The sequence below is a fragment of the Polypterus senegalus genome, chromosome 7, assembly GCF_016835505.1.
Source record: "Polypterus senegalus isolate Bchr_013 chromosome 7, ASM1683550v1, whole genome shotgun sequence".
Taxonomy (NCBI): Eukaryota; Metazoa; Chordata; class Cladistia; order Polypteriformes; family Polypteridae; genus Polypterus; species Polypterus senegalus.
Window position 1 is genome coordinate 54,941,251 of NC_053160.1, and position 22,214 is coordinate 54,963,464.

Here is a 22,214-nt window from a genome sequence, read left to right on the forward strand (position 1 = left end):
AGAAAGACACAAGTGTGAATCACAATACACTCTTTTCTTAGCAGCAGCACTCACGTGGTTATTCTCACCTGACACTTTTCATTAATAATCAGACACTTACTGCTCTCTACATAGTTCTAAATAAGAATCATTCAGATTATAAAATGAATAAAGACAGATAACAATGCAAAACTAAGCTATTACTTCCAGGAATAAAAAAAAAAAAAATGATAAAAGTTAATTAAGCAATGAAAGGAATATCTCATCTTCCCATGTCAAGCTGATTTTCTATCTGTTAATATAAATCAACAATACATACATATCCACATACACACGGGTCGAGAGGGTTGCTCAGGGCAATTGACTGCACCCTCTGGTTGCCCACCTATAAAGCCCATCACTGCTGGAAGGAGGTGGTCAGTTGTGAACAGACAGCACCATAGAAACAACCAACATTTGTTCCATGATGACACTTTGAGCACAAAAGGAAACACAGCACAACTTTCTGAAATGTTAATCCAGGGAGAACATTGCAAACGATGCTTGCCTTTGAGTGCTTGACAGATCTTTGTAAATTTCACTGGAACAGAAATTAATTATCTTTTTCCTGGAATCAATGAATGACTTCTTAGCAACTTGTGTACAGATGTTGCTCACAGGAACAACTGTAGGGCATCTGCTGGCAACAAACATACAATGGGGGAAAAGCATTTTTTTTCTTTATTGGATCAACACAATAACACAGCATAAAGTGCCAGTAAATAGGACATTAATTATTAGAATTAGATAAAGCAGGAGACTGTAATTTATAAAGCTGGCACTGTACAACATAGAGCAGCCTCCATACATATGACATAAAAAATCTATCATAGCAAAAAAATGGCTAGATAATTTAACCCTATGCTGCCATAAGCTCTACCAACTGTAAAAAAAAAACAAATAAATAAAAGCAGAAAATGTAATTAATTGATTAAAAATTAAAGAGTGAGAATTAGAAGAAAGTGCTAACTCAAAGTGCAAAGCAAAAGTAAAAATCAAAGGTCAAAAATAAGTGTCAAAGCCAAATCGTAAACCAAAAATCATAGTCAAGGGACAGAGCTTTGTTTCAAAATACAATTAATCAAACCTCAAAGAAAGTAACACACTAAGTTCAAATAAAAGAGAATATTGTAGGGTGATCTCTATACCAGTGTGTAGATGATGTTCCAAGTGGTGTGCCCCAGTGCTTCATGGGAAATCCCTAAGAAAATGGATGCTGCCACCCACCACACAGCAGCATGATTCCAAAAACAAACCAAAGCTCTAAACAAAATTCTGATTTCAAAACCCCCAAAACATTATTAATATTCCAGCCTCAAGGAAATCCAAGGAAAAAAAGAAGCTCCATAAATAACAGACAGTTATAACATAAGCCCTGACAGTGGAAATATGTGTTTCAAATGCACAACATACTAATGGTCCTGTATTACACATACTGTATAATGTTTGTCAAATACTTACTTTCTGTTATGGCTGCATAAATATGCCAGTATAGTGGGGCAAAGCTACTAGTTAAACACTAGGCACGTTTACATGTACCTTAATAATCCAGTTATACACAAAAACACTTGATTTCTAAAATGTCATGTAAACTCTTATTCTGGTTACAGAAGCCAGGTTTCCATAGATTTCTCTGCAAATAATCTAATTATGTGACCATGTAAACACTCAATCAGTGGTCAGTGAAAAGGCAGATCACTAAAAATGATATTTCAGCCCCTGCTTTTCTAAGCTTTATGGTAGGAGTTGAGCCAGCAAACTTCCTGCAGAGTAAACAAAAAGCAGAGAATGGAAGCTTGTTTGATTAGCGATCGATAAATGATTGTTCTATTAGCCTTTACATTAAATAAAGTGGAGTAATAAACTTGAAAAAAAAAAGTAATCAGAGAAGTCATCCTGTGCAACTAGACAAATGAAAAGAAAAGTTCATTTAAGAAATTCAGACCTTTATTTTGCCCTTTAAATTAAAATGGGCACTGCCTGTTTGGACAGCATGCTTGTTTAAAATGCAGAAGCTTAAACTTTTAAATGGAAAAAGAAAAAAAAAAGATGAATTAGAAATTTCTGCTTAGTAAATAATTGGCTTTTTCTTAAGATTTGTACTGTGCTTATTATTTATTGCTGTGTGTCATACAACATAAGTTCTGGCAAGAAACAAGTACTGCATAATTAAATCTATATTTTATAATTAAACCTCAAGAATTATGAATGTCTAGTTGATACAGTAAGGAAAAAAAAACACCCGTATAAAAATAGTAAATGTATATTTTAATAGCAAAAGCTGTAGTGCAATTAGTGATTTAAAATGATGAAAACATATTAAAGTACACTTATATCTACATTTAAACAGCATTTAAGTGAAAATATTAAAACACAAAATAGATTTTTTATAGAGAAATGCTGAAAACTATACTGTTTTTAATTAAGCCTTGTTTCAGATAGGTACATTACAGAAAAAAAACTAAATAATATCATGGCTTAAAATTGAAAGAAGCATTTTATTTTCTTTTTCTATTTTCGATAAATACTTTTGCACATATTTTATTAGTTAAAAGTATGTATATTAAATACTTTTTTTATTTTAGTATTTTATGTACACTGAATAATAAGCCTACATAATTTCATTTTGTTCATTAAAAATAAACAGTTAACACCTGTGGTCTATAGTTTAATTATAGAAATACACTTTAATATGGGACATAAAACTCAATTTGCCTAGCTATGTAGGAGATTAGTGTAAAAAGCTTTTTAAAAGGATAAAAAAAAAAATCAGAATCAGCCAATCAAGTAACACAAAAATGGTCATCAGTATCAGCCTTAAAAAACCTGATCATAGCATCCCTATTTACTATTAAGGATTTTGTTGTCCGCGCATGTCGATTGCACTATGTCAGTGTGTTCATGTATTTGCTTTGCACACATTCTCAGCAGCCACAAAAAAAGAATTTCCAGAGGCAAATGATTAGGTAATCATATTATTCCTTCTTCTGACTTATATAATCTGTATCAATATTTCAGAAGTCACTAAATGTATGTTGATGTGGTGAATGTACTGTGCTAAACTCAGTAACAAAATTTCAAGAGCACTGGGGAAGGACTTTAACAGTAACATGCATTAAGTATTCTGATTACTTTAAAAGTAATGAGTCCTATGCACGAATAAAGTGCTATAATTCCATCTATCTAAGCTTACACAATACAGGTACTTATTTTACTGAAGTGTAAATATTTGCTTTATTACTATTCCAGCAGTACAGGATGTAAGGCAATAAGCACACATACTAGGTCCTTTACAGGGCTCAGTCACAGCTAAAACGAGTGTGATGCGTGTAATCCAGTAATAGAAATCCTCTTTAATAAAACCCCTGTGTGCGTCCAAGTGTCCGTGTGTGTGTCTTTTGGTGAAGTGCGCATGCGCGATGCTCGGTGCGACACGCACGACCGGCATCGTGGACGCACACACACTGGAAGCTGGGCACACAGTGAATGGCGTAGCCGCAAATAAAGGACAGCATTGCTGGGGAGAGTGCTGATTGGGTAGTCGCGGCCGCTTACATAAAATCCATTGCTGGGGAGACCCACACATACTGCCCCGTGCATGTTTACTAACTAACTATCTACTAACAACATGCCGCCCAAAAAAAAAAAAGGACACGTCAAGTAGGACAAAAGACACAGACACTCAAATCGTATATAAGCAACATCTCCTGGAAGAACGGTCAGCTCAACAAGTAAACATCAACAAAAGAAAGGCTGAAAGACAAAGAAAAATACGAGCAAATAGATCGATTGTAAAAAAGAAAATGAGCGTCAGAATATTCCCCGTATTGATTTGGCTTTATCCTCTACTAATTTAACCTTTACCATAAGAAGGCGACAATTTCCAGTTACATTAGCCTTTGCCATAACAATTAATAAAGCTCTATGGCAAACCTTAGAAAAAGTTGCCATTTACAGTACTTGCCAGAACCAGTATTCAGCCACGGTCAGTTATATGTTGCATTATCAAGAGTTAGAAGTTTTACAGATGCTGATGTCAATGTTGTAGATGGTCTTGAACAAGAGTGTTTACAAAAAATGTTGTCTATAATGAAATTTTATTGAAAAATTTCCTGAGGTAAAAAAATAAAAACATTTTCCTAAATATCTTTTTCAGATATTGTGTATTACAGATTGTTATAAAGTTTTACACTAAGGCAATATTAATTATACATACTGTATTGTCATCTACGTTTCTATTTTATTTTTAATTCTATTTTACTTTAGGCTTGCAAAAATATTTTTAACAAAAAAATTAAGACGACAAACAGAATGAGGTCAAGGTCCCTTGCCATTTAATATAGACTGTTCCTAATAATGTTTATGCAATACTGTTCTAGCGCTCGTTATTGTAACGGGCTTAATGTCTAGTATATAAATAAATCATTAATTTGACTAAATATATTTAAAAAAGAAAGAAAATTATCACAGAAATCATGCTTATTTTTGGATCATTTAAATCTTTTTTTGATCAGTTTAATGACATTGGAGCAGTTTACCACAAAAGAACTCCAGAAGATTATTTGCCCAAGTAAACAAGGATTTTTATAAGAAACCAGGTCTCTGGTTTAACGGGGTCGTTCACATTAACGGGGTTATATGTGTGCATGGATACGCATTTACTGATTGGTTTATTCTATCTAAACAACATGATTTACAAAGACCATGGGAACTAAGAGACAGCTATTTCAGTAAGAGGAGTATTTATTGTGCCACATCTACTGAAGAAAGTATAAAATTCAAATTTTCTTCTGGTCAAAAAGTCCCTGCAAACTTTAGCCGGCACATAATCCCAAGACCACTATGACTAAAAATTTCTGGTCTTCTAAGACTTTAATTACTTAACTTTTTTCTAAGGAACATGGTATAATTCAGGGTTGGGGATCGATCTGTTCTTAACTTAATTTTTCTCTTTGTAAAAACTTGATTTCTTTGTATGGATTGTAATAAAATGAATAAAAAATAAATAAATAAAAAAAAGGAACAGGGTATAAAATAAAATGAATTTGCTTTTAGTGGGTCACCCATAAGTTTACCTTAATCTATACTAATAAAAGGCAAAGCCCTCACTGACTCACTCACTCACTCATCACTAATTCTCCAACTTCCCGTGTAGGTAGAAGGCTGAAATTTGGCAGGCTTATTCCTTACAGCTTACTTAGAAAAGTTAAGCAGGTTTCATTTTGAAATTCTACATGTAACAGTCATAACGGTCCACTAATTTTCCAACTTCCCGTGTAGGTAGAAGGCTGACCCCATCTTCACGAAATTTGGTAGGTGGCTTCCCTGCGCTAACCAAAACCGATGCACGTACTTATTTCGGTGGTATGACGCCACTGTCGGCCGCCATATTGAATTTTCCAATGTCCCTAATTCTCCAACTTCCCGTATAGGTAGAAGGCTGAAATTTGGCAGGCTCATTCCTTACAGCTTACTTACAAAAGTTAAGCTGGTTCCATTTCAAAATTCTACGCGTAACGGTCATAACGGTCAACAATGTCCGCCATATTGAACTTTCTTATTCATGGCGCCATCTTCACGAAATTTGGTAGGCGGCTTCCCTGCGCTTACCGAAACCAATGTACGTACTTATTTCGGTGGTATGACGCCACTGTCAGCTGCCATATTGAACTTTCCAACGTCACTAATTCTCCAACTTCCCGTGTAGGTAGAAGGCTGAAATTTGGTACTTATTTCAGTGGTATGATGCCACTGTCGGCCGCCATATTGAACTTTTCAACGGTCTTTGTTACTTATGGGCCCATCTTCAAGAAATTTGGTACGCGAGTTCCCAACGCTAACTGAATCCTACTTACTTACATATATACGTCCATAGCTTGCAGCTCGGTCACCGTGTGAGGCGGCGTTGGGTCCCCATCCCAACGCCTCCCACGTTGTTGCTGCCTGCATATATAAGGCCGTCCGTCGCTTCAGTCTCTACATTCTCTTCCTTGCTTCGCCACGAGATTCACGTCTCCCTGCTGATAACTACAGCCTTTTTATTTAATCCACGGCTTCTCCACTGTTTTATTGATCATTTATTACGATTATAGTTATTGTTTAGGTATTTTAAACTTACTTTACATTGTTCAGGTACCCATTTCCTTTATCATTCCAACCGTACCCCCATTAACATGTCTATCGAGGTGATCACCATCGATCAAAGAACTGTCACTTACCGAGTGGTTTCCATGCCCAGAGATGGCACCTGCCTTTTCCATTCTCTGTGTTACATATTGCACGGCCATATCAGGCTCACTCTTGATATCCGGAGGAACTTTGTGTCTTATGTATTGAATGACTGGGACAGGTTCAAGGTGTGGACTGATGGTGGTACAGGAGATAATTATACTACACAGGCGCACTATAAGAGTAAAATGCTTAAGCCCTTCACCTATGCATCTGCATGTGAGTTGATGGCTGCCGCTGAATTGTTCGGTTGTCGCTTTCAAGTGTACCGAAATGGCCAAATATTTTACACCTTTCAACAACCGCCAATGCCTCTTAAACATCTTAGATTGATAGGTGACGATTTCAGTAGTGGACACTTTAATGTTAATGAATGTTTAAACTATCAAAAGCTGGATGTGAAGTTATCAATGAAACCGGTTGTATACTTACAACGCTTGACAGATGCCGAATGTCTCTTCAACACAAGTCCTACAAATACTGTCGTAATTGAAAGAAACCATGAAACTCAAACCAATTATGACAATCCAAGCTGTGAGATTTGAAACAAGATTACTGTTCACATGGCAAACTGTACGTTGCATGCTCAAGAGTAAGCTCAGCACACAGCTTGGTCATATTACAACCGGAGGGCCGAACTCACAATGTGGTATACAAAGAGATCCTTAACAAATAATTATTGGTATATTTTCCCTCAGTTTAAAAAGGTTTAATTTTCTTCTTAATAAAAATTTTAAGGCAGTACTTCGCCGCTGCGAAGCGCGGGTATTTTGCTAGTTATTAGTATACATTTCAAATATTTGTTGTCACTGCGGTTTCACTAAGCAAACAGGTTTGAATACAGAACCATTAAACATGTGTCTTGAGTTTGCATGTTCTCTCCATGATCACATGGGGTTTTCTTAACATAATTTTTTTCTCTCAAACACCAAAAACATTTGATTTAGGTGAACTGTTGGCCATAAACATGGCTGGAATAATTAAGTGTGCACTACAGTTGTTGGCAGCCCATTAAAAATGAGCATGTTTATGTGTGGAGGTACACTTTTAATATACTGCTTTCCTATTGTATGCCCATTATTATTTGGAAATGTCTTTTCACTTAGCAAATGTAACATTACATTCTTAAACCTGATTAATCCAATTGAGGATTACAGAGGGCCAAATACTATCCTGACAGCATCAGTAGTAAAGCAAGGACCAGCCCTAGATGAAGTACCATTCCAAAAAAAGGTTAACTGATACACTCTACATGCATAATGTTCAAGTGTAAGAAGTGAATCCAAGATGTTGGATCCATGAGGTGGCATCGCTGCTTTGTGCTCCACCATGTCCCACCTGCAAACAGAGACTTTATTAATATAGTTGCATTAAAGCCACTGATCTAAGGAATTAACAAAATTTTGTCTTTAATGCTGTGATGCAAATACCACCTCAGAACTCATTCCTTTGTTGTCATTAATGGTATCTTTCTTTTGATATATGGTACATTATTGTTTATATGTCTATTCTGTTGTCCTTATTATCTTTTTTTCTATTGAAGGTAGGGATGAAGACTCCAAACACATAATGCATTAAATGTGTATGTTGCCAGCATTTTATGTCAAGTAAAATCACACCTTTCTGCTGTTACCACTCATGTTCTAGTCCTAGACATACTTATATCAACTACACTAATTCTGAAGCTTATCAAATTGAAACAAGTGACAAGCAAAAACTATACATGGATGAAAATAAAAGGTTTAATTTTACTCATACTTGTAAGAAAAAAAGCAGAGCATAAAAAGAACAACAGGTTTGGGATTGTGGTCAACATCCCTGTCATTTGCAACAACATTTTTCTATTTGGTTTTAAAAACACGGTGGGAGACTATGGAAGCAGGCACTGTCCTTGAAAGTCTTATGATCTAGTCTTGAAGCTTGGAGTGAAAATGGGGCACACCCAAATGTGCACCATTTTGGAAGCAAAAATTGCAAGATCTTTTTTATTTGTTAACTTATCTGAATTTTTGTCAGGTTGTTTAAATGACAACCAGATTTTGCATACTCTCATTAAACATTCCATTTTATACTGCATACAGAGAATATAGAAGTAATATCTAATTACAAAGAAAGTATACTAAGACATGTACAGTGGTGTGAAAAACTATTTGCCCCCTTCCTGATTTCTTATTCTTTTGCATGTTTGTCACACAAAATGTTTCTGATCATCAAACACATTTAACCATTAGTCAAATATAACACAAGTAAACACAAAATGGAGTTTTTAAATGATGGTTTTTATTATTTAGGGAGAAAAAAAATCCAAACCTACATGGCCCTGTGTGAAAAAGGAATTGCCCCCTTGTTAAAAAATAACCTAACTGTGGTGTATCACACCTGAGTTCAATTTCCGTAGCCACCCCCAGGCCTGATTACTGCCACACCTGTTTCAATCAAGAAATCACTTCAATAGGAGCTGCCTGACACAGAGAAGTAGACCAAAAGCACCTCAAAAGCTAGACATCATGCCAAGATCCAAAGAAATTCAGGAACAAATGAGAACAGAAGTAATTGAGATCTATCAGTCTGGTAAAGGTTATAAAGCCATTTCTAAGCTTTGGGACTCCAGCGAACCACAGTGAGAGCCATTATCCACAAATGGCAAAAGCATGGAACAGTGGTGAACCTTCCCAGGAGTGGCCGGCCGACCAAAATTACCCCAAGAGCACAGAGACGACTCATCCGAGAGGTCACAAAAGACCCCAGGACAACATCTAAAGAACTGCAGGCCTCACTTGCCTCAATTAAGGTCAGTGTTCACGACTCCACCATAAGAAAGAGACTGGGCAAAAACGGCCTGCATGGCAGATTTCCAAGACGCAAACCACTGTTAAGCAAAAAGAGCAAAAAGGGCTCGTCTCAATTTTGCTAAGAAACATCTCAATGATTGCCAAGACTTTTGGGAAAATACCTTGTGGACTGATGAGACAAAAGTTGAACTTTTTGGAAGGCAAATGTCCCGTTACATCTGGCGTAAAAGGAACATCATTTCAGAAAAAGAACATCATACCAACAGTAAAATATGGTGGTGGTAGTGTGATGGTCTGGGGTTGCTTTGCTGCTTCAGGACCTGGAAGGCTTGCTGTGATAGATGGAACCATGAATTCTACTGTCTACCAAAAATCCTGAAGGAGAATGTCCGGCCATCTGTTCGTCAACTCAAGCTGAAGCGATCTTGGGTGCTGCAACAAGACAATGACCCAAAACACACCAGCAAATCCACCTCTGAATGGCTGAAGAAAAACAAAATGAAGACTTTGGAGTGGCCTTGTCAAAGTCCTGACCTGAATTCAATTGAGATGCTATGGCATGACCTTAAAAAGGTGGTTCATGCTAGAAAATCCTCAAATAAAGCTGAATTACAACAATTCTGCAAAGATGAGTGGGCCAAAATTCCTCTAGAACGCTGTAAAAGACTCATTGCAAGTTATCGCAAGCGCTTGATTGCAGTTATTGCTGCTAAGGGTGGCCCAACCAGTTATTAGGTTCAGGGGGCAATTACTTTTTCACACAGGGCCATGTAGGTTTGGATTTGTTTTCTCCCTAAATAATAAAAAACATCATTTAAAAACTGCATTTTGTGTTTACTTGTGTTATATTTGACTAATGGTTAAATGTGTTTGATGATCAGAAACATTTTGTGTGACAAACATGCAAAAGAATAAGAAATCAGGAAGGGGGCAAATAGTTTTTCACACCACTGTAAGTAAGAATTTCACTGTATTCTGTATATATGACCATACTACTACTACTAGTTACCCATTGGTAACTGACATAAAATACACATAATAAATATCATCAGAAAATCTGAGTGATCCTGCTGCCATACATTTACAGATGTAATCTGAGGTTAACAACTAGCCCAGACAGCACCTGTGTGAAATATGAAAGTTCTCCTTAACCGAACATACAGCCATTTTACTCCCACATACCAAAGACACAAATTTTAGTTTGATTAGCAAATTTAAATTGTCCACTGTAAATATGAATGTGCCCTACAATGGATTTGCACTACAACAAGAGCTATTTCCTCCTACAAACTGGTGCTGACGTAACAAATTTCTGCCCAGACACTATGACCAAGATTAATAGGTTTTGAAATCGACAGACACATAAATATTATAATAGTAAACATGAACGTTTATTAAAGTTTAGGAAATGTAGACATACATGTCCTGTGTGGCTCTGAACTTATCATCTAAACTGGCATTATATTCATATTACACACTACAGAACAGTCTGGCTCAGAAAACAGAGGATAGTTTCCAAATGCAAAAAAACAGCACAGTCAAGTAATAAAACAGCAATATACTGGAGAGTGGGGACATGTTGTGTGATGGCTGAATATGCAAGTAAGAATTTCACTGCAACCTGTATACATGACAGTACTATTACTACTACTACTATCACTACTTCTACTGTAGTTACCCATTACCTGTATATGAAAAATCCTAAAAGAAAGGTTGGCAAAAGAAGAAAGGAAAACCAAAGACCCAGGATGAATGCAAACACTGCAGAAAATAAACTTAACAATCAGATATTTGAATTTGTACAATTTGTGGTGGGCATTAAAACAATGTTCTTTATATTGGTCTGTACCATGAGTCAAATTCAAAATGTACTTCACTAGGACAATGGGCTTGTAGCATGTGGTCAGAAGTACATTCTGCAGTTACAATGCATTAGGCAGTTACCAAGAATAAAGCAGAACTTTGCTATGTTTATCACATTAAATATAAGGTCAACCTCGAGTCACTTTGAATTCAACTGGACATCTAACTTACACAGGCATTTAAATCAAGAGCCTTGGGGAGCAGGTGACCGGGAAAGAGGTTGGCATGCTGTGCCTAGCAACAGTCAAAATAGCAGAAAAATAATGGTGCATCAAAGTACATAATGTAAGGCAACTTTAATTTAGTGCAGTTCACGTGGAATTTAGTTCTGCTTTCAGTACCAAAACAAGGGGCTGGCCTATACATACTGAAATTTTATAACTCATATGAGATTGAAGTTGTTAATGGTGAAATAAAAGCTCACCGATCAAGTTAACCCTAACATATGAGATACACTAGAAAAGCTTAGTTTACTGAGGACACAACATTATAGGTGGACATTGCCAAATGTGTTTGTACTAAAGTGTCACTGAAAGAAGCAGTTTTTGGTGTTTTCAGTTTCAGCATAACATTACCTGAGTGATTCAAGGAGAAGGGTTAGGAGCAGAAAATGTCACACATGTTGGACTGAATGGCCTTTTTTATAAAAAGTCTTTATGATCTTTCTAATGTTGTGCAGAGGTGAAAAAGGAATGATGCCAAGTTAACCAGTGTACTCATTTAAAGAAACTGCTGACACTTAAGGGCAGCTAACGGCTACATTTGGGCTTTTAATCAACATTATGACCCACCTACACATTAAAAATAGGTCATCTTCTATGTTGCGACATGTTGATATTTTTTTACCCTTTATACAAAATGTAGTTGATTTCAGAGTATGTGTCCGGGACACATGCATTCACTAGTTATCTGATTGAACTTTTTTCTGGCTATTCTCTTTCTCTTGGAACTTCATGAGACATATTAGTAGAGCAAGACAAAATAATTGCTGCTGGAATAAAATTTCAGAAGTTTTTCGAGTTATGCAAACGTTCTCAATACTAATTTTAAACATTATTAGATTAATATAAACTGAATTCTGCCACATTTTGTAAAGCCTACGATTTAAATCATAAAGCATAAGTATAAAATAAGCATACACACACACACCAGTGACATAAAATTTGAGGATGCCGGCCAGTTTTGAAAGTAAAACAGAGATGTATTTAAATACAGCAAATATAACCCTGAACCATCTACCCTCCTAATTTTGCAAACTGCATTCAGCAGGCAGCAATGCAAACAGCTGGTCAAAGAGTCCATATCAAAGTAACTTAACGTGTAAAAAAAAAAAAAGAATGAACATGCCTGGCCATCATAGAATGGCATGTACCTGCAATTTCTAAGTATGCTTCCATCATTATTTCAAGCAACATTAGAAACAAGCACACACCAAGATAGCTTCTTGGCTGACCTCTTAATGCTGCATGCATACAACCTGCTTGTCTTTTCTTTAAAAGTAAATTATTGCAGCCACTTGCATGGATGTAGACAAAATAGATTTTCTGACAAGAACATGATGCTTCTGAAAACTAGTACCCCATCAATAGCTCATCTGCACAGTTAAACATGTCCCCTATTGACCATTTAGATGGCACCCATTCCAGAGTCCTTACTAGACACAACTCATCTATTGTTAGAACTCTGCATGTCTGTTTTCTGACCCACTATTCCGATCTGAGGAAAAGCACCTTCAATTGCCTTACAGAGCCCCTTATCCTATATCGACTCCACAATTTCTCATCTAATCCTTTACTCCTACTTCTTGGTGTAGCTACAGCTTTTACAGATCTTTACGCAATTATGTACTTCTCAACAGAAGTTCGAAAAAAGGTTCATGCAGGATAGCATTTTTTACTACAATGCTGGTAGTACCCTTAAATTGACACAAAGTACGTAAAAGAAAACCAATATGTTATTAACACTAGGTCACTTTGTACTTTTGTTCAAACATGATATTCTAACAGGCTTAGTTTGCAATCACATTGAAATTCACGTTTTGCTCAGTACAGAACTTGAGAAAGAGCAAGCCATTTATTTACCTTGCCAATACTCAACTGTAAAAACTGACCTAACATTACTGTATATTTTACTATACACATAAACTACTTAACCATTATAATTACAAAGAAAACTGCTGAATAACAATCCAAAACTTCATTGTTAATTTTTATATCTCTCACAGCTCAAATGCAGATTCAATTTCATAATGTCTTCTCTTCATAAATGATACATAAACCTATTCAATTTATAGCTTTCAGAAGGAAAATGACCACCCTCAAAGGGTTATATCTTACCTCCAAAAGTGAAATGCATGTAGTGGGCTGCATGGGCTGCAGGGACTTGTGGGAGTTGGACTCAAACTTCTGGGAGTGAGGCTGAAAGTTAAATTGAGTTTAATAACTATATGTCCACAAAAAAAGCAAATAGTTAACTGTCCACATAGCACACTCAAAATGGCAAAAGGGAAAAAAAAGTCACTGCTCAGGAAGAGCATCATTAAACAAGCCCTTTGAAGCTATGATTTTTAAATAATACCATGTAAGCTAAAAACAATGTAAAATCAGTTTAACTGCAGCACCAAGAGAAGATCCTAGAAGACAGGATTTCATGCTTTCAAGCAAGTTTGGCGATTATTTCTAACTCTTGAATGTAACAAAAACTAAAGCAAAGCTAAGAAATGTACAGTAGTTATGAAAAAATGTCTAAAATGTTAGGCTTATATTTTTTTTACATACATGCATACATACCACATATACAAGCATATATGCACTGATCCCCAAATTTCAGGCTAGACAGCAGTACTTAAGGTGAAGTATGTACTAGTAGGACCGTTCTGCAAACTACATGCATGAAAACTGGGGATCAAACATTCATGATACTGACACTGCTCTGTGCCATTGGGCTGAATTATATTTACTCTTTCTATTAATTAAAATATTTTTGCATGTAGAAGTGGATTGCTGGATTAAATTGAAACAAAACATGTGAAGAGTAAAAAGCTACTAAAATGGAAGTCTGTATTGTAATGTTAAGCATGAAATGTGAAATTAATTTTGTCTACTTGAATAGAATGTTGAATAGTCACTGTTGGTGAGCTCAAACATATTTTTTAAACCAAAATTAAGTACATCATGCAGCAGGTTATATATTTAATATCTGCCGATTGATACCATACTATTTCTAAAAGACAACACATGTATGGATGTCGGAAGACAAAGTAGGAAGGAGATGATATGTGTTGCAATTTTAACTTAATGAAAACTCCAGCAAGAACATGTTTTGTCATAGCAGCAAATTTTAAAGAATTAGGTTACATGTATAAATGATGTTCAAAATTTGGTCAACTAATATTTGGCCAAGAAAATTGGGGAAAATTAATAATGTGATATCAAAATACAAAATACTATGGATAGTTTTTCTTCACTTTAGACAAATTTTACAGTGCCAAAGGATTCAATTGTAAAGATAAACGTGTTCTGCGGGCAATGCAAACTATTAATATAATATTCATATAACTCTTCTACAAATGACAAATCTTTTGAAAATATTGTGCAATCTGGTAGTTTTAAAAAATGGATCTTACATTTAAATAAAACTGATTAAAATGATTGCGTGCAGTGAAAAATTCAGAAGTTTTTTTTTTTTCAGTTTTTGCATTCATGTTTCCCATCATGTAAAATTTATATAGTATATTGAATACTGTGTAAAATTTTGCTGTGGCTCACAATACCTTTTGCACAAGATATCAATATATAAATTAGTGTTTCGTGTGTAACCTAAAGGAAAATGGTTGCAGCTATGCACTTTCTATATTAATAAATAATTTATGACACATTTCGTGACAATAAAATAAAGTTTAAGATCTTCCCTTAATACTGAATAAAGACAAATGCACGAGGAGCTGCATTTACTAATATAATTCCAAGTATGATAAAATGCGTCTTTAACCCTTCATCATGACGTAATCATACCTATCAATCTGTGGAGTCATGAAAATGAAAAAAAAAACTGGATCAATATTACGAAGGCATCTATCTTCAAGACATTTTGTTACAGTCTTTGCAGAGTTTGCACAAGTGCAGGGCCGGGCCACACCAGGAAAATAAGATTTGTGTGGGAGTTTGCAAAACCTGTTACTGTATATCCTACAGGTGATGCAATTCAAAATTTAAATAACCTGGCTGTCAATGCACAATGTGGGACTACTGTATTAGTAAACTGGCCACAGACTTGGATAGTTTTATTTCAAATATTTAAGTATATATATATATATATACATACATAAGCAAAAGCAATTACTAACAAGGATAACTGCTGAGCCTAAACAAAAGATTGAAATGATACAATAGTCAATTTATATTTTGAACCTGAGATGGGTTTTTAATTTGTCTCTTTACAGTAAGAAGGCAACCGTATTTTTTCAATGAACTGCAGTCTTTAATATGTTGAAAAAACAGCCAAGGTAGATATTTTTCAAGCTAAACTGAAGCACAATGGCTACAAATCTCAAATGTAAACAGATATGGTGCTATGGAAACGGAAAGCTTCACATCATGTTTTTTTCTCTGTTGCTTTTTTCTTTTCAGAAACTGTGGAATACTAAATATAATTTTTCCAAAATATAAATGCTAAAGCTCTGTGCATTGTACACAAATGCAAAAGAGGACAGCTAATTAATTTTATCCCCCACTGGTAACACTGCTCTAGTCCATTTGTCTGTTTGCAAATATTTACTGAAAATAAAGGCCTACAATGCAAATGGTTGTGCTCCAAATATAAACAGAACGGTCACGGCCTGCAAAGTCATCATTACTACAATGGACTGTCATGATAATTACAGTATTTAATGCTTTTGTGTATCATGATAAAACAACACTGAGGTTCTTGCTATCAGTATGCTGCACGCATTTAGGCTTTCTTGCTAGCTCTCACTGCAGTTCCATTTTTTAACCTACATCACTGAACACACTATCTATGGCAGCACGAGTCACCACAGCTTTTATACAGAGCAAATACATAGCCAATGGATAAAGGATAAGAAAACAAATCATAAAAATATTAAAGAGAAGAAAATACTCACTCCAAGGTCAGCCCTGGAATTCGTAGTCTCTCCCGCTGGGCTTTCATGGCCGCAGTATGTTAGCACACTCTATTGTAATCATGACATATTCACAGCCAGCATCCCGGCACTGACAAAGAACCAAAATGAACTACTATAAAGGAATGGACTAACAATCTCTCTGGAGGGGGTAGGGGGGAGTGAAAGGGTGAGGGGGGTAAGGCATTAAGTTTGGGTCCTTCCAGCTTCACGTCTAGCTGTCAGATAAGAATGTCAGCTGCCTGCAGAGGCTGAGGAAAGCCCCCCCACCCCCTTCCCTTTGCTCTGATTCGCTGAAGAAAAGCACAGCAAAGCCTAAAGCACCAGGACCCACATTCTGATTTTAACTGTTCATTACGGGCAAATTTATCCACTACACTGCACACTATATACACAAAATTCAACCCCAATGTGAATGTGATGGGGTGGGAGAGATATACTCATTAGGACTTACTGCACTCAAGAGAATAATTACTGCATTGCAAGCACAAGCAGTTATTCTTTCTCACTTTTAAATGTCAGCCATTTATTACTGTCTAGTTGGCTTTCTTTAAAGCAGAATTACTCCAACTAACCTTATAAGTGTGAATGTTTTGTTTTGTCATGTGTACATGTGCATTAACTATATATTTTTTAACACACTGCTGGATGGCATATTGTTAATTTAACATACAGTAACATAACTTTCACAAACCCACTTCATCCAAATTAGGGCTCCTAAAAGTATATTTGTTTTAAATCATTCAACAAATATTTAACAAAAAATGTAAAACACATAACGAAGCAAAATTCAAAAATGCCACGGAAGTAATTTCATAATTTCATTTTCATCATTATTCAATTTTATCGGAATATTATAAATGAAAGAGAAAAAAATACAAATAGGTAATTGATTTAGGATACAGACTGCTTTCAATTATGTACTGTAAAGGGACAGTGGGTCAGGTGAAAACAATGCAAGTTCAAGTATAGTAGGATTCATAGGAGACGAGTTTGCATTCTATTACTTCTAACAAAGATGGGCTAGATTAACATTTAGGTAGCACCAACATCAAGATCATGCCCTTATAGCTTGAATACAACTTGTTGCTTTTTAAACTCCTGAGTGTGCACCTACATTGCAATTTGAAACTATTACCATCCACACATTATCTGTTTATTCTAGTAGAAAAACACAGGCAATCAAAGTGTATTCCTGGAGCATCAAGGGCAAGACATAGAGGAACACTCACATACGCAACTTTGTGCTAGTTAACCAAATACACATCTTTATGTTAGGGATGGAAAACAGAGTATCCAGAGAAAATGCAGAAGGATACAATGACAATGGCCAAGGGCTCAAACTCCAACCCAGGAAATGTATGGCAGAACTTTCCTACTGTGTTATACACATGTTTACATTAAATAGCTTAATACTTTTCATAATTTTTCAAAATGCTGAACTGTAGGTTGTCATTCTTGATTATTTGTAATTTCTTGCCTAGGAAGGAAACGTTATTTTTCAATAATTTACTACACATGCTTTTTTTGTCTTTATTAAGGTAAAGGATGCATTATATAAAGAAAGTATGAAACTCTCTGCCATTGACGGCAAAAATATATGAAAGCTTTTGTTATTTTTTTGTAAACAATATTCTATTAACTGCGGTGGGCTGCCACCCTGCCCAGGGTTTGTTTCCTGCCTTGCGCCCTGTGTTAGCTGGGATTGGCTCCAGCAGACCCCCGTGACTCTGTAGTTAGGATATACCAGGTTGGATAATGGATGGATGGATATTAGATTAATTTTTAAATAAAATAAAGAAGAAACAACCAAATAAGGAAACTGCAACAACAATAAATAAAAAAGTAAAACAAAAAGAGAATACAGACCCTAACCCACTGCAGAGATGGCAGAGAAATGAAATAGAAGAAACAAGACAAAACACGGCAAAATGCTGTGTTGGAAGCATGTCATCCATCACAACCTGATCACAGCAAAATAAGTGTTATTTTAATAAGTGCAATTTCTTATACTGAAGATAAGTGTATGAAAGCTGTGTGAGGATCCATATGCTACATGGGAGTGTAACGTGACCATTGAAAGCAGCACATGAAACAAAGCCAAAAAAAACAGAGATGAGAATATGATAATGATCAGGTGTATGTGTGGAGTGTCACAGAGTGAGAGGAGGAGGAATGCTGGGTAACACAAATTACTTGATGTAAAAGGCAATGGGTGTTGTGCTGTGAAAAACCAAAGTAAGGTGGTCTGGGCACGTGCAGTGGGACACAAAAGATGGTTTGGTGAAGAGATGTAATGTGGCAGTGCAAAGCCAATATTCAACATGAAAATCTGATAGACATGCATTCAAACTAGACACCAGCTTTAACTTTGAGGACTAGTTGATAAGGTACACATTTTGAAAGAATATTTACTTAAGTAAATAGTTTTCTAATTGATGTTGTTTAGAACTTGTAAAATGATGCTGTCATTATTCTTATTCACTTAACTGACAATCTACTGTAGTTTGTTAACTTATTAACATGCATATCTATTTTTAGCATTGATGTCTGAGATTAATATATTTCATGTGTAAATACGGTATAGGTGAAAAGTCAAATGTGTTCCAAAAAAATACAACAGGATGACTGAAAATGGGTGTCAAGGCTGATGATGCCAGAATTACTGTATATGTTGTTATGTTCCCATTTTGCTACAATGTATTGGGAGAATAGTTGCTGCTTTAGTCAAATAAGTCTATTGTCCCTTCCAGACAGAAATGGCAAAAAATACAAAATGAAAAGTACAGACTTACCTGGCATTAATTTTACTTAACCTTAATGCATGTCCATATTAATCTCTATGCTACAGTAGCTGCTTTAGTAGTTCAAGGCCACTTCAATCTATGTTGAGCTTTACTGCTTTCTTTTCAAAAATAACTATTCTACAGCTACCTCACCTTCCAAGAAGCTGCTGAGTGAAACTTGGGACTCACATTTCATAAACATGAAATCACTTTACAAGATGTAGTCAAAGCACATGTAGACAAAATTTGTGCAATTAAATACAATCTGCTAGCGTGATACAACTTGTTGCAGGGATGTTAGCAACTAGAGCATCTTTTTGCAGCTGCTGATCCAAATAACAAACTAAACAGAATGCATTTATTTGTTTATTCCATTTTAAAAAGGTATGCTTTCACATTCATGTGAATTAGGTAATCTTAGTGTTAAGCATTCAGTAGGAATCAATGTCTGCAAAAGTTTCCAGAATATATTCAAGCAGAATAGAAGACTTTGTTTTTAATAATAAAATACAAAAAATGGACAGCAAATAAATTATTCTTGTGAATCTAAAGAAAACATATTTCTCTGACAAGGATAAGCAGTGCAGTAATAAATAGTGCAAAGCCTTTTATTTCATCCATGCACCCAATCATGTTTTTATCATGCTTTTCCATTTCAGAATCAAAGGGAGACATGTCTTATTCTAGCAGCTTTAACTACAAAACAGAAACCAACACAATATGCGTGCCAGTCAATTTCAGGACACACTTATAACAATTGTCCAATATAGTGCCAGTCTTCCAAAATTTATTATTGCACTACCTTACAAAAATATGGATATTACATACTGAAAAATAATAACTTTATTGAATAAACAGGTTTAATAAAAACATATTTGAGAGGAAATCAAGTTACAAGTTTTATTTACTTTACTTTTATAAACAGTTAATACAGGTAACATTTACCAGGAGGAAGACTTTACGATAATGCTCTAATATTTGTGTCAGTGCAAGACTAATTGTACTTTTTTTCTGTTCTTCCAGTATAGCTTAATTGTCTAAAAGTTTAGCATTATGACTAGCACTTCTTTACAACATTGTATTAAATAAAGTAAAAAATGGATTGAATAACAGACAGATGAAACTAACAAATGATGAAGAAGAAACTACCTTGATAAGAATTACTATTTGCAAGAAATGTACCATGTATGCAGGGATGCTGTCATGATACTGCCTCCCATTCACTTAAGCTGTGTAAAATCCACAAATTTAAAATATGATAAAGCTTTGCTTTGAACATAAATACTCATTTAATTGTCTGGGTTGTGATAAAAGTAATAACAGTTTTGGATTCAAAATATCTGTGAATTCAGTGTTGTACACAGCAAGTCTTAGTGTCAAGTTAAAGGAAAGCTGAATCTGCAGCACATTTCACATATTACACAGAAACAATGCTTGATTACATTGTAGTTACACTGTTAATATTAAAATTAAGCCAACCCTTTATTTTTATCCAATGTTGCAAGTGGGGATTTAAACTATCCTTGAAGTGACATGCAAATCTGTATTTATCTATTATCATGCTCAAGGCTTTAAGTATGTTACTGTGAACAATGTGAACTTCCAATTTTGTTTGTTGACTATAATTGAGATTGCAAAACTGTCTTTTCTCTTCCTCATTTACAGATAAAATGTGTTCACATTAACTGACATTTTCTTCTTCCCAGATGCAGAAATTCTTGAAGTGAAGTAAGGAGCTTTAGTTGTAACACAGGTTTGCTCCAGGATTAATTATAAAATATTAAATATTATAATCCTGCGTAAATGTAAAACTTTTTAACATGAAAATATTGTTTTGGGTTTTTCATGTATGATCTCAACCAATGCACTAGCATCAACAACAAAAACAGCACATGTATTTCAAAAGTGTGCTTCAAGTACTGTAATACAGTACAGAAGATATATACACTACAACTCCCCTGGAAAATGAATTTTGCAGTAATATCACTAATAGACTATAATCTTCATTCATCTGAAAGCCACAACATATTCCATGCAGTTTTAATATCAGCTCATGACTCCATTTTGGAACACATTTGAACTTAATACACATAAAAATAGGATAAATGCTTTAAAAATAAAAAATATGGTAGAACTGCTTAGAGTAATACAATATTAGATTAATTACTTCAAAATTCTAATGAAGGTATAATCTGCTCTGTTCTAAGTATATTTTCTGTCTGAATCATCAATAACCGTGTCTAATAAGGCAGTATAACTTGATCAGTTCATTTTATTTAATACAGGGCTATTCACTGTGAGCACTAATGAATTTAGCATTAGATTACACAGTGTGACTATGACATTTTTCCTAAGTGCAGATTTTTCATTAACCTTTTATTGCCTGCATTGCTATTGCTTAACACACTACAAATTAATTTAGTTTTTGCTTCTATCATATTTAAAGTTAACATACCACCTGAAAAGTAAAACAATAAAATGCATTTCTTACCTCCAAAAACAAACAAGAAACAAGTTTCAAAATAAACTTTAATGCTCTGTAATGATCATTACAAAAACCAGAAATTAATCAAAAAGTTTACAAATACAAGCATTCAAATAAAACTAAACTCAGATATGGAGATGGATATTTGAGGAGTAAACCGCAAGACAATGATTATATTTTTATATTATGTATATTAAAGAACCACCACCAACAAGTCAAATCAAATTAATAATACAGTATGCTGAACAATTATTATAAAAGTAAAGTTGAATAAATCGGACTCTGCAGCTGCATGAATAAAAGGTAAAGGTACCACTTCCAGTTAAAGGAAATAGCCCAAAGGTTGACAGAAATATATGTGTTGTACCCAATAATTATATTTAAAATTTGGTTGACCTAAGTGAAAGCATACTCAAGTTATCGTGTTTACACACACACTCACAGACATAATTCTAAAAATGGTATTTTCGGACTCAGAGAGGTCTAAAACATTGAGACCCATTAAAATCTCAATATAAAATTTTTGGATGATTTTGATACTTTCCCTATACTTTGTATATGAGAAAAAAACAATTACCAAAAAAACTTGATATTAAAACCACAAGCAAAAAAAACCAAGATCCTCATTACTGACTATGCAAACTCCTTTATCTGTTTCTCACTGATTATTCATTGATGTGCAGATAAAATTAGGACTCTCATGTCCATCAAAGAAATTGGTACAGGAGTTTTAAATACTTGCCTTTGATGTTGCAGAAGCAAAATAACCATAAAAACAGTGTGAGACACCATTGTTATGTCAGCCATATTTTGGGCAAGCCCTCGAGGGACAGACTGGGGAGAAACAGTAAATTGCACCTCTATTTGAGGCATTCTGTACATGTTCAATAAGAGGACTGGTG

General features: G+C 35.0%; 1 protein-coding gene across 5 annotated transcripts in view; it reads right to left on the minus strand.

Moving 5' to 3' along the window:
- The window catches only part of mast4 (microtubule associated serine/threonine kinase family member 4), a 454,258-nt gene that overhangs the window by 142,200 nt on the left and 289,844 nt on the right, over positions 1-22,214 (minus strand). For 3 of the 5 annotated variants that reach the window (XM_039758648.1, XM_039758651.1, XM_039758650.1), the window contains one exon: positions 13,238-13,318. The exons of 1 other annotated variant lie outside the window; for it this stretch is intronic. In XM_039758648.1, coding sequence (XP_039614582.1) covers positions 13,238-13,318 — 81 coding nt within the window. Of the gene's footprint in view, positions 1-13,237; positions 13,319-16,023; positions 16,223-22,214 lie in introns of those variants that run through there. One more of the 5 variants, XM_039758652.1, reaches the window with a different exon arrangement.